This window comes from Sturnira hondurensis, unplaced genomic scaffold, assembly GCF_014824575.4.
Source record: "Sturnira hondurensis isolate 20B ecotype Veracruz unplaced genomic scaffold, ASM1482457v3 Scaffold0017746, whole genome shotgun sequence".
Taxonomy (NCBI): domain Eukaryota; kingdom Metazoa; phylum Chordata; class Mammalia; order Chiroptera; family Phyllostomidae; genus Sturnira; species Sturnira hondurensis.
In genome coordinates this window covers 1,139,618-1,152,849 of record NW_028090377.1, presented here as the reverse complement: position 1 = coordinate 1,152,849, position 13,232 = coordinate 1,139,618, and the positions used below count along the sequence as shown (strand labels likewise).

Here is a 13,232-nt window from a genome sequence, read left to right as displayed (position 1 = left end):
ACCTAGATTTCTAACCCAAGAAAACTGTGAGCTGACAAATATTTACTATTTCAAGCCTCTTAACTTTCAGGATAATTATTATGCACCAACATAGATGGGGACTATGTTCATCTAGTCAGACATTCCAAGCTTGCAGTTAGAGGGTATGGGCCAGAAATAAGACCAAATGCTAGCACCCAGACTTTACCGATAGTTTCCCTATAGCCTAGTAGGGGTTTCCAACCTTTGCATCATCTGGGCCACACTGGAAGAAGAGTTGTCTCAGGCCACACATTAAATACACTGCAATATGTAATCACAAAAATATTTCATAACATTTTTAGTAAATTTACAATTTTATGTTGGGCCACATTCACAGACGTTCTGGGCTGCATATGGCCTATGACAGGCTGCATGCTGCCAGTAGGCCGCAGGTTGGACACCCCTGGTAGAGTTAAGCCTTGATTAAAAGCCTAGTTTGGCCACACCCAGAGTTTTAAATATTTGGTGGGTATACCTGAAGTAAAACAATGGAACTATAGCAGGTTCAGAGAAGCAACTACTGTTAGAGAGGTTCTATTATAAGTAGATACTCAGATTCTGACTGAGTGTTCAGCACACAAAAGGAAAGGTTGAAAGAACCCTAATTGTGCAGAACTTTGGAGTTCATAAAGCCCTTTCACCACATAAGTTATCTCATTTAATCCTTATTACATTTATTCATTAAGGTTATTCCCTTTCTACAAATGAAAAAACTAAGGCTGAGAGATGAGATGACTTACCCTCCACTAGATGCATAGCCAATGAGGAAAGGAACTGGACCTCTGAAGCACCCCTAAATCCAAATATTCATGTCTGATGGCTGTGGCCAACTCAGACCCTTCTGCAAACCAAAGCCAACCATTCTCACTTTACACATAGGCTTCTTATCCAACCCCACCCACTCATTTCCCAAATCTCTCCTCCCCACTACACCTAGGTCCTTTGTGGAATCAAGACAACCTCCCAGCTACTCATCACTGCGGTCTCTTGGTCAAGGGTGACGACAATGAGTCTGATTTCTTTGATATCCTGGGCAAACTTCTTCCAAGTAAAGTGAGGCTGTTGGACCCAAAGTGGTCTGGATGGTTTCTTCTTAACAAAGACAAAGAATGAGAAATTCTAAAATAGTGAACTCTCTAAACAAATGAAACTTATTTCTTCAACTTTACCGAACCCCTTCCAAGGAAAAATGTTTTAACTTCTAACCAAGTACCTGGGAAACTATAGTAGAATCAGAATCAGAACTAAATACCCTTCTATTTAGTTCCACAAACTTTATAGGATATAAAGTATACTATGTGCCAAGCCTTGCGCTAGGGGCTTGCTGTCCTAATCTTTGAGGAGCTACCGCACGTCAAGGAAAGCAGGCACGTATACAGGTAACTCCAACAACATAGTATGGTGGGTAAGATCATAGACTCTACCACCCTCCAGAGCAAATCTTCTGATAGATAACCGGACTGACTATTCAAACACCTTTGTTAAACACAGATATTTCCAGGCTATAGGCTCTCAGTGCCAGATCAGTGAGCGACACATTGACAGGTAATGTATCTGATAAAAACAGCAAGGGCCTGGTATACAGATCCTCAGAGTTATAGTTCTGATCCTGCCACTTTTTAGCTATACGACCAAGAACACAAATTTCTCAACTATAACTTCATCTTTAAAATGGGTATAATAACAAAACCAGCCTTACCTACTTCCAAAGTCGAGGATAAAATAATAGATTGAAAAGAGATAAACGGATCTGAGTTTGAATGAAAATACAAAGTGTCCTAGGCAAGCAACATATCCAAAGGTTGAAGGAAAAGCCCAGAATGTGTACCAACACAAATGAGACAGTTTGAAATCAAGAAAGAAAATATGGCCCTGGACAGTGTGGCTCACTTGGCTGAAGCAACACCCCACAAACCAAAAGGTCACAGATTCAATTCCTGGTCAGGGCACATGCCTAGGTTGTGGGTTCATCCCTCACTGGTGCACATAGGAAAGGTACCCAGTAGGGCTGAGTGCAAGAGGCAACTAATTGATGTTTCTCACATCACTGTTTCTCTCCCTTGCTCTCTCCCTTCCCCTCCATAAACATGTCCTCAAGTGAGGATTTAAAAAATTCTTTTTTAAATGGAGAGAGAAAATATGATCCATTCAGACAGGCCCTGGATTCAAGCTTTTCCAACAGATTTTAACAAAACTTTTAGGCTGGGGACAGTAAAAAGAGATAAATAAAGTACAACCCTCCTCCCTTCTTTTACAAAGAGCTTATACTTGTGAGAGAACAAACATATACAGTGCTGGGTGTTACATTAGAAATTTATACAAAGTATCCTGAGAGTAATAGAAGAAAGCTCTGTATTGTTATTATTTTATTTCTTAAACTGTTATAGTCACATGAGTATTCAGTGTATTATCCTTTATACTTTGTTGTATATCTTAAATATTTCTTAACATTTTTTTAACAATAGTAACAAAAACAGAAAGCTCTATTGAAGGCCCAGTTTGGCACCTTTTTCCCTAAAATTCCGACAGCCAGAGCTTCTGCGTTTCCTGGAGAATCATTTCTCGTGAAGTAAAATGTACCACAGCATGCCCATGAAGGCATTCAGCAACATGTGTCAGCTACTCAGCAGGAAATGAGGGAGCCCTTGGGGCTCAAACCCAAGTCCTGTGTAGATCTAAAAAACCACGCCCCTCTACAAGACCTCATCCCTTCCTTGCCAGACAGCAGAGCTCTTACTGTGAAGGTTCCACATTCCTAAGGGGCCCATGGGTAGAATTTTGGGGGACCTGTGAATTTGGATGGGAAAGAAATTACATCTTTATTTGTCAATATTCTCTTATTGAAAGTTAGCATTCCCTTTAATTATATATTGTAAGCAACTGACTACAATATTACAAGCAATATCTATGGTTTCATCCCCAATAAAAATTTGTGATTTTCATGTCACATTACATTGTTGGAGATATCTTAAAATATTATTTACATTCATCATTACTTCAAAATTAGGATAGGTATGAGACCTGATGCTAGGTCACACTCGACTGCAATCTTCTTGTCTATGAGCCCTCATGAGAGGTAGCTGGCCAACTATGAAAAAACTCTTCCCAGTTATTTTTCAGCCACCAAACAGTGACACCTCATGTGCTTACCCTGGTGACCCAGATATCTACAATGCCCCCTTTTCTCCAACCTTCCCCAAGTCAAACCACTCCCTTCTGGTGCTCTTCAGCCTACACCCTACCCCTCCTTCCAGGAAGCCTCCTCCAGTCACCTCAACCCAGCCCAGCCCACAGAGAGCTCCCTTAATCCTTGGCCTACACTGCCTACAGTACCTAGTTTTGTGCTTCATTAAGCCTATGCATTATGTTCTAATTAATAGTCTCTAAATATATATCCTATATCTGCATCCCAATCCCAGACTTAGATTCCCTTGGTAGCCATAAATTCTTTCCACAGTGCAAAGCAAGCAGTAAGCCCTCATTATAAGCTTGTGGATTGAATAACCAATTGAGTCAGGGTCCCTACCTTAAATGTCTTATTCTAGTTCTACCTAGAACTTCATTTGATGCCTCTTTGGACATCTATATATATATATATATATATATATATATGTAAAGTGGGTTGAACTAACTGGTGTTTCCACCTCTTAACTTTTGAATTAGGTAACCAATTTTTATCTCCCCAAGATCTGAGAAAAATTATGAGGGAAACTGAAAAGCCTCCCCCAGCTCTCACAGGCAGGGTTAGTCACTTGCTCCTCTGAGCTTCCTGCAGCCTTCTATATGTATATACAATAACCCTTTTCACGTTTACCACACAGTTTTGAGAGAATGTATAACGCAGTGGCTGGGAAGTAAGGAGCACAGTCAGACTGCCTGGATTCAAATTCTGACTCTCCTTCCTAATATTGTATAACCTTAGGCAAGTTACTCAACCTCTCTACAATTCCATTTTCTCACCTACAAAATGGGGCTAATACCTAGCATACAGGATGACTGGGAGAATAAAATGGAGTTTGGAATAGTGCCCATGAAACAGCAAGCACTAAAAAATGTTAGTTGCTATCACTGATGTTATTAATGTCTTACAAGGCACTGGGTTCTACCCTAGCTGAGTCTCTGTCCTCTCCCTATTTTCCACCACAGCACTCTGTTTATGTTTCCTTCCCCAGCACTTATCACAAGATAATATATTTATTTATGTGTTTATTTCCTATCTCCCCACTAGACTGTAAACTTCATGAGGGCAGAGATCTTGTCTTTTTGTTCATCCTTAAATTCTCAACACCAAACACATTGCCTGACGCAGAGCGGGCACTCAAATATTTGCTGAATAAATAGCACACAAACTGGCACTGCTCAATGTTTACTAAATAAATTAACCTAGCTAAGGGTAATTGTCAAAGCTGAGGCTTGGGCACAGATGATGTCCTAGCTGCCCCAGGATTACTGTGGCCCTCTCCCCAGACCCCAGTATTAGCCTCAGTCAAGCCCCACCCACTTGCCCTTGGCCCCAGTCCAGTTCCGGGAGCCATCCTCAGCTAAAATTAGCATAGCCACCAAGATGGCCAAGCCATTTATAGCCTCGGAGGCAACAGCAACTAGCTGGATGGGCAGGCAAGGCTCTGGCCTCCTACTCCATCAGGGGTTTATTGAGAAGCCAGCCAGCACTGCACCAACAGCCTAGATGTCTATCCTCCAAGGCTCTGTTCTAACCACACTGAGTCAAACCATGGTTCCTGATTAGAGGCCCTCACTACCTCCAACACTAGCAATCACAACTCCAGACTCAACTGGGACCCCCTCACACACATTTGCAGAAAACATTTTCAGTTTCTAGAGGCAATGAGCCCAGGGTCTAAGGGAGGTCCCAACCATGAGTTCCAAGCCAGCTTCGGAAATGCAGGCCCCAGAGTAGCACCACCAGGCACAGATCTTTACTGAGAAAGTGACTTAGCATAGCTAGGTGTACAGGCATCGGAGAGCCAGGAGGTGACAGGAATGACCTCTCCACTGCCCAACAAGAGGGTCTTCTACCAAAGCACCTACACTCACTGCAGAGTCAGGCCTTTATGATGGCCATATAAATCCAACAAGAGAAAAAAAAAACAGTTCTCTCACTCCCTACAGAAGAAAAAAGACAGGCCTTTTCCCGGCTCTCTGCTACAGAGCCACCAGGACCTGAATCACTAATTCACCAGGAAGAAAGTAACATTCTCTTGGTCTTGCCCAGTGCTCCTTTAACGTGGCAGGGTATGAGAAGATGGAAGTGATCTAGGACTTAAGCATCAGAAGACCTGCCTATAAGACTCAGCATAGGACTCAGTTTCTTAACCCATAAAAATGGGGATAATACCATATGCCCCACATTCTAATAGGGCTATTGTGAGACTTTTGCAGGGGGAAAAAAAAGTCCAGGTGATTATAAAATATAAACTTTAGAGAACATACAAATTGACTGCGTATGTTGAATCTGACTCAGAAAAGTGGCAGCTTTTAAGGGCAAGTAAAACTAGTGTGTTTCAAAGATACAGAGGAACTAGAAAGATTACTAGGTTCCTGGCTGCACAGAAAGCTTCTCCCCAAATCCTGTAGCAGAGCCCATTCCACGAGCCACCTCTTTGCAAAAATGAGTTCCTGTCTGAGTCAGAAACAAACTTCCAGAAAGGCTCAAGAGGACAACCTACCGGAACAATAGTGCTGGGACCTCCAGGTTCCCATAAACCATAGCCAAGCCACCACAGCAACTAGGGTCACTGAGACTTCCCTCCCTGGGACTCAGTATTATTGTGACAAGAGAAACTAATTTCTGAACTGAAAGGAAGAAAAGACCAAAAGAGAAGCCTAAATGGTATAATCAACACATCCAGGCCTCTGAAATAAGTTGTGTGAAGGGTTGTCTCCATAAGCTCAAGTCTGGGGGTGGTCCTGAGGGATGCTGGAATGCCTCTTACCTTTCACCACCCCCCCCACACACACATAAACCCATTATTTCTGATAGCCAGCTAATGCCTAAAATTAAAAACTTTATCCCTTTAGCTTGTGTCTAAACTAAACAGTTCCTCTCCCACCAAAAAAAAGAATATTCACTTTATGTCAGGCACTCATATTTTAGGGATAAAAAAGGACATATCAGTTATAAACAGGGATGCCACTGGAACAGCAGAGCTGTTCCTTAGAGCTATTTCATAGTTTGACCTACATCTGCCCCCCAGCCTTTCTCTTGCCAGCCCAGTGAGAACCAAACTTTGAGTTATGTTCCAGGGGCAAAAGAGGCACAACACTGAGAAACAGGATTAATACGAAAGAAAGGCCTATCTTCAAAGCAACTTACTAGGTGCCATGCTTGTACATAGAGCAACCCTGACTTCACCTGGGACCCAGCCTTTGGGGTACCTGGAATCACACACAAACCAGTCAAGAAAGTTAAAAGAGGATTTCCTAAGAAAGGGTCTAAATTAACAGGGTGTCCAACCTTTTGGCGTCTCTGGGCCACACTGGAAGAAGTGTCTTAGGCCACATTAAATACACTGTGGCATGTAATCACAAAAATATCTCATAATGTTTTAAGTAAATTTATGATTTTTGTGTTGGGTCACACCCATAGCCATCCTGGGCCACAGGTTGAACGCCCCTGGTCCCACCAGAGCCAGTTTCTGAATGCATCCATGAAACTTCCCAGCCATAGTGACCTGCTTCTTTTTCCTCCTGTATCAACCAGTACCCACTGAGCCATCCCCTCACTTGAGCTTGCCCACCTCAGAAAGAACTGAGCTATAAACTCTCCCCACTCTGCAGCCCATTGCTGTGGGCAGAGCACAGTGACATAGTGAGAGAAATAGGAAAAGAAAACAGAATTCCTTCTAAGCCTCATGTAAAACAACTTAATTTTAAAAGAACGCTTTTCTTCTGCAACAGAACACCAGGGCTCTTGCTATCTGACAAGTTCCATGAGTCCATTGGAAAAATCAGGACAGAACAAAAATATCAAAGAACCCCTATCCTCATCAGTCTCAAGAAACAGAAGAAGTCAACAAGTGGTCCCAGAAGTTTTATCATGCCCATGTTGAGAAAAGACCATTAATTCCCTTGTGGTAAATAAGATTCCATGTAAGGAATTGCTTTGTATGTGAAATGGGCACAGCCAAGAGACCACAGATTACCTACGGAAGAGAGGCACTAGGGTTCCCACACTTGTTGAAATATAAAGGCACACCTTAACACACCAACAGAACTGGTCCAGCCCTTACTTTCCCTGCCCAACCCGAGTAGCCTCAACCTCCCTATGTTGCCAAGCGCGGAAACTGGCCAACAGCGATAGACTTATCATCTGCCCAGGCCACTCTTTCCAAAAAGTAGTCCTGAGAAGGGGTCTTGGTTTGCCGATCTAAAAGGCCAAAGTGCCCCAAAAGCAGACCTCTCCTCACTGCCAACAAAGAGATCCTGAGGAGGAATGAGGAAAGTTGTTGAAGAGAGACAAGAGACATGAGCCGTAGCTCCTGAACGGAAAGAACTCCTTGGACTACTGGGAAGAAGCAGCGCAATATGTGGGTCCTCCACCAACGGCACATATATAAAACTAGGATTCAACTTGCCCATTTGGACACCTCGGTTCTGAGTCAAAATCCCCGGCCCAGTCCAGCCGGTAGCAAGGTCTTACCTGCTTCAGTAGACTCCTCATTATTGGCCCCCGAGCCGGCTCCGGTCGCCTTCTCGCTGTGGCTATGGCTGAAGCTCTTGCCATGATGCAGGAGAAGCCCCCAGAGGAGCCACAGGGCAAGACGGGCACACACGTCCATGACTCCAGGTCTCAGTCAGCATGCGCCTGATGTGGACACCTCGGAATCCCAGAGGCAAAGCCCGGAACCCGGGAGTGCAGCCGTCGGTCCTAGAACCCCAGGTGAGATGCCCTCGAGGCGCCGCAGCTGTCCAGGCACTCGAAGGCCTGCCTCCTCAGACAGCCAAAGGTCAAACGCTCCAAGTTTGGGCTCGGGAGGAGGGCCGTCGCCTCTGGTCCAACAGTGGGTCGGCTGGAGTTGGGGCGGCCTCAGCGGCCAGTTAGCTAGGGCCGCTTCCGGAGAGTTTGGACAGGGTGGTTACGGGGCCGCTGTCAGTTCCGCAGCCGGCTACACCCCTGAGAAAGGGGGCGGGCGGGCGTGATCTCCCTCTAGCAGGGGAGTGGAGCAGGGAGAGAAGAGAGGGGAAGAAGGGGGCACCCGGCCTCGCCCCGCCGTGGAAGGGGGAGCAGCACAGACCCCAGGAGGGGCGTGCGACTCGCAGGCCCCCGCGAGCGCGGACGGTTCCAGGATCCCAGGCCTCCTAGGCCGAGGTCAGCGCCCCCGCCCAGTCCCGTGCTCAGGCAGCCGGCTGTGCCCAGGTTCAGCAGGCGGACGCGCATGGGCCAGGCCCGGGACAGCGGCTCCCCGGCGGGCGGGCGGTGCTGGGGCGGGCCCGGGGCAGGCGGGGGCGTGCTCTCCCACAGGCCCGCCCCACGCCGCCCGGCCCCCTGCGAAGTCCGGGCCCGCCCCAGCGCCGGGTTCGTCCGGGAATAACCTGTTGGAGGCAGTAGCCGGGCGCCCCCTGCCCCCGGCGGGCTCTCCAGGCCCCCGGCTCCCGTTAATCTCCGTCAAGGCCCTACTCCCGTGCCAAGGGTCAGGTCCCGGCCTCTCTTTCCCCTACGGGAGTCTCTCCAGCGCTAACCGCCAGCAAACAGGCGGATGGGCCCCTGACACGCAGTTGCTCAGGTATCCCAGGCCTGCGGCAGCAGCGGTAAAAACGGCAGTAGCTGCCCTGCCGGGACCTCCGGGCCTCAGTGCTACTCCACTCTCCTCAGCTCTAGGCCCGGGCTAGACAGAGGCCCGCGGCACAAAGACTGCCGCCCCGGGATCCTTCAGGTGACAACGGCCTTGCCAGTTCGGCCGGGGATGCGCTCCCAGCCCCCACTCGGAGCCGGCTTTCTAGGCTCCGCCCCCCACCGCGCCTCGCAACCAGTCTGCTTTCGCCTCTCTGCGGTTTGGGAATCCGCGCGCATCGTCACCCGTGTGTAGCGGCCCCTGGCGGACAGATAGGGGTGCTGCTGACAGCGAGGAGCTCCTGGAAGGCCCTGCCCCTTTGCAGAGGGTTAGGGAATGAAGTGAGGACCCGCCCCAAGGGAGGCCGATTAGGGACTGCTAGTGTTTCAAAGGAAATGATGCCAGAAAACAAAAAGTCCAAATCGCTGAAGGTAAAATTGCCCTACACATCCCTTAAGTCTCGACTAAAGGGCCCAATCTGCCTTCCAGACTCCTGCTCCCCGACTCATCCAAGCTAAGTAGGATGCCCTCCCTTCACTTTCACAGCCTATTTTCCTACCTGCCTCTCAAATTCCCTTCCCTGTTGAGGTTTTTGCAGGTAGGGCCCGTGGCTGGTTCTTCCCCGCATCTCACACTCTCAGCGCTCTGTGTCACTTGCAAGAGTTGTTAGCGACCTGAGAATGAGTGCCCCAATGAAGAGGGAGTCGCGCCTGGGCCTTTTTTACTAGGGCCTGCACTTCCTGTTCTCAATTATGCTGTCAGCAAATCTTTACTGAAACCTGCTCTGTGCCCTACCCTGTCCTTGGCACCGGAGGCGGGGGAGGGATTAGGCCCAGTCCCACCTCTGACTGTCAGTGTGCTAAACTAGTTACCTGTTCTGAGTAAACCCTCCAGACCGGGAACACGGATTTGCCCAACAGCTGCCTGGCTTAAGGGTTAGGCTGTTAATATAAAAATACACATCTAACGTCATCTACTACCACTCTCCCGATTCTTGTTAAGCTCCAGTCACACTGACCTTCTTTAAGTTCCTCAAACACATAGAACCTTAGTCATTTGTATCTGCTGTTGCTTCTGCCTGAAACACTACCCCCAACTCCCAGCTCCTCTTATAGCTGGCCTTTCATACTTTTTTTGAACAACTGATTTGAGAAAGAAACATTGAATTGTTGTTCCACTTATTTATGCATTCATTGATTGATTCTTGTACGTGTGTGCCCGGACCTGGGATTTAACCCACAACCTTGGTGTATCGGGAGGGTGCTCTAACCAGGGGTGTCAAACTCGTTTTCACCAGGCCACATCAGCCTCAAAGTTGCCTTTAAAGAGCCAAATGTCATTTCAACTCAGTAACAGTTAAGGAGTAGTTATACTTATACAGTCCTAAAATTATTTTGGCCCTTTGAAGGCAACTGTGAGGCCAATATGGCCCCCAGTGAAAATGAGTTTGACACCCCTGCTCCCCCCAACTGAGCAACCTGGCTAGGTCCTCATTCTTTTAGGCAGAATTCAAGATCCCCTTTTCAGAAACTCCAAACTCTTACCAACCCCCCCCCCAGTCCAGAACTGGACCATACACATGTCTGCTCCCCACAACCCCATGGGATTGTGAGTTTTCTAAGTCAAGGACTATGCCCTATTCATTTCTGAGAAAAGGATCCATTCATAGGCTCTGCACATAGTAAGTAAACATGAGTTAATTCATAGGACCACTCAAATATTTATTAGATAACATGTCTATATTGGGAAACTGGCCAGAGCAGAAGGTGAGCGCCTGACCTAGGTTCTAGCAGACCTATGCTCTAAGCCAGGGTCTTAAATTCAAATGGAAAAGCAGTCAGTAATACAATTGAGAGAAGTAGGTGAGAATAATAGGGAGTGGTGGGGAGCATGGCACATGGAAGAGAGCAGGCAAGAAAGTAGACTCAGTATTGCTGGATCACCTTTAAGAGAATATAAAAAACTAGAATTTTGTATAACATATACCTTTTGTTAGTATTAGCAACTAATTTTTAAAAGTATAAAACCTATAGGCCAACAACACACATCTGCAGCTTAAGCACTCAGATGGCTAATTTGTCATATCTGTATAAGCCAGCTCATCTGCCTGTTTCCTCCTTAGTTTAAAAGAACACACAAGCCCTGGCTGGTGTAGCTCAGTGGATTGAGCGCGGGCCTGTGAACCAAAGGATCGTGGTTCGATGCCCAGTCAGGGCACATGCCTGGGTTGTTCCCAGCAGGGGACGCATGAGAGGCAACCATACATTGATATTTCTCTCCCTCTCTCCTTCCCTTCCCCTCTAAGGATAAATAAATAAAATCTTTTAAAAAAACACACAAGGATGAAGGACAGTAAAGCGTGTTTAATGCAACTTCCTTTAAACTCAACTGCATTATTTCTCTTAGCTACCACATGATTTCTTTGGGGGTATGGGCAAAGAGAGGCAGAAAGTAAAGCTCTGTTACCATTTCATGCAGAGACCATGAATCTTTTATGGGCCAGACTGTTGCATTTCCTGTGAGGCTAAAATGGCATCTGTAAACTAAAAATAGAATTACCATATGATTTAGTTATTCTACTTCTGGACATATAACCCCCCATAATTGAAAGCAGGGTCTCATAGAAATATTTGTACACTCATGTTCAGAGTAGCTATGAACTATGCACAATAGCCAAGAGGTGGAAGCAACCCAAGTGTCCATGGACAGATGAATGGATTTTTAAAATATGGTATATACATACAATGGCATATTTTTCAGACATTAAAAAAGGAGGCCCACCCTGGCTGGTGTGGCTCAGTGGACTAAGCACTGGCCTGTGAACTGAAAGGTCACTGGTTTGATTCCTGGTCAGGGCACATGCCTGGGCTGTGGGCTAGGTCCTCAGTTGGGGGCCCGGGAGAAGCAACAGATCTATGTTTCTCTCAGTCTCTTTCTCCCTCCTTTCCCCCTCTCCAAAAATAAATAAAATTGTTTTTAAAAAAGGAGGCCTTGGCTTATGTGGCTCAGCTCATTGGAATGTCATCCTATAAGCCAAAAGGTAGAGTGTTTGATTCCCCATCAGAGCACATGCCTAGGTTGTGGGTTCTGTCCCCAGTTGGGATAAAAGGCAAACGACCCATCAATGTTTCTCTCCCACCTCGATTGTCTCCCTCTTTCTCCCCCTCCCTTCCCCTCTCTCTAAAATCAATGAGCATGTTCTTGGATGAGGGTTTTTTTAAAGAGGAAGGAAATTCTACATGCTGCTATATGGATGAATCTTGAGGACACAATGCTAAATGAAATAAGCCAGTCCAAAAGACAAATACTATAGGATTCCACTTATATGAAGTACCGAGAGTAGTAAAATTCACAGAGACAGAAAATAGGAGAGTGGTTGTCAGGAGCTGGGGGGAGGGGAGCATAGGGAATTGTTTAATAGATACAGTTTCAATTCTGCAAGATGAAAAGAGTTCTGGATGTAGGTTGCAAAACAATGTAAATGTACCTAACATGATTGAGTTCTATGCTTAAAATGGTTAAGATGGTAAATTTAAAGCTATATGTATTTTACCACAATTAAATACAAATAATATTTTGTTAAAATAATATTTATTTTATTAATGCAAAATATTTGTTTTATTTTATTAATAAAATTAAAATAAATAGTGTCTTATGGCCAAAGCCATGGTATGGCCAACAAAAGGAACACTCTGTTCTTCTCTCTGCCTCCAAAATCATGATGTGACAACAGAAAAGCCATTTCCCCTCTGGATCTCAGTCTTCCCAACTACAGGATGAGTAGGTACCCAATTATTGCTCTAATTCAGCTTAATATTCTATTAGAAAGGACCATCCTGAGCCTTCCGGGTTCTTCCTGCATCAGAAGCTGTGACTCATCTCAATAGTCTCTATGATGGATCCTCATGAAAGTATAGCCCCTGCAAGAAGAGCTTTTTATTTTTCATCTCTCTGTCTCTCTAAAACCTATACACCAAGCCTTTATCATGTGCCAGGTGTGTCTCCCTTAAATCACTCTTTGAGACTTGCTCCTAGTAGATATTCTGCTGGTGTTGGTTAAATCAAATTGGATAAGTGGTTCTCATGCCACTATTTCATAATTTTCAAGAACTTTATATCTATTATTTCATCTCCTCCCCTACAGGAACTCTGCGAGATAAGACAAAGGCTATACTCATTTTACAGATGAGGAAACTGAGGCTGATGAGATGAAGTAGCAACCACATCAAGCTCTCTTTCTTTCTTTTTTTTTTAAGATTTTGTTTATTTATCTTTAGAGGGAAAGGGAAGGAGAGAAATAACAATGTATGGCACTCACTCTCGTGAGTGCCCTGCTGGGAACTGGCCTGCAGCCCAGGCATGTGCCCTGACTGGGAATCGAACCACTATCGTGTGGTTCGCAGGCCTGCACTCAATCCA

At 45.7% G+C, this 13,232-nt stretch overlaps 1 protein-coding gene across 6 annotated transcripts in view; it reads right to left on the bottom strand.

Moving 5' to 3' along the window:
* Positions 1 to 8,468, bottom strand: part of STIM1 (stromal interaction molecule 1) — a 185,275-nt gene extending 176,807 nt beyond the window's left edge. For 2 of the 6 annotated variants that reach the window (XM_037068642.1, XM_037068643.1), the window contains exon 1: positions 7,682 to 8,468. In XM_037068642.1, coding sequence (XP_036924537.1) covers positions 7,682 to 7,820 — 139 coding nt within the window. In that variant the 5' untranslated portion in view covers positions 7,821 to 8,468. The remainder of the gene's footprint in view (positions 1 to 7,681) is intronic. The other 4 variants (XM_037068645.1, XM_037068648.1, XM_037068647.1 and 1 more) reach the window with 3 other exon arrangements.
* Between the last annotated feature and the right edge of the window lie 4,764 nt (positions 8,469 to 13,232).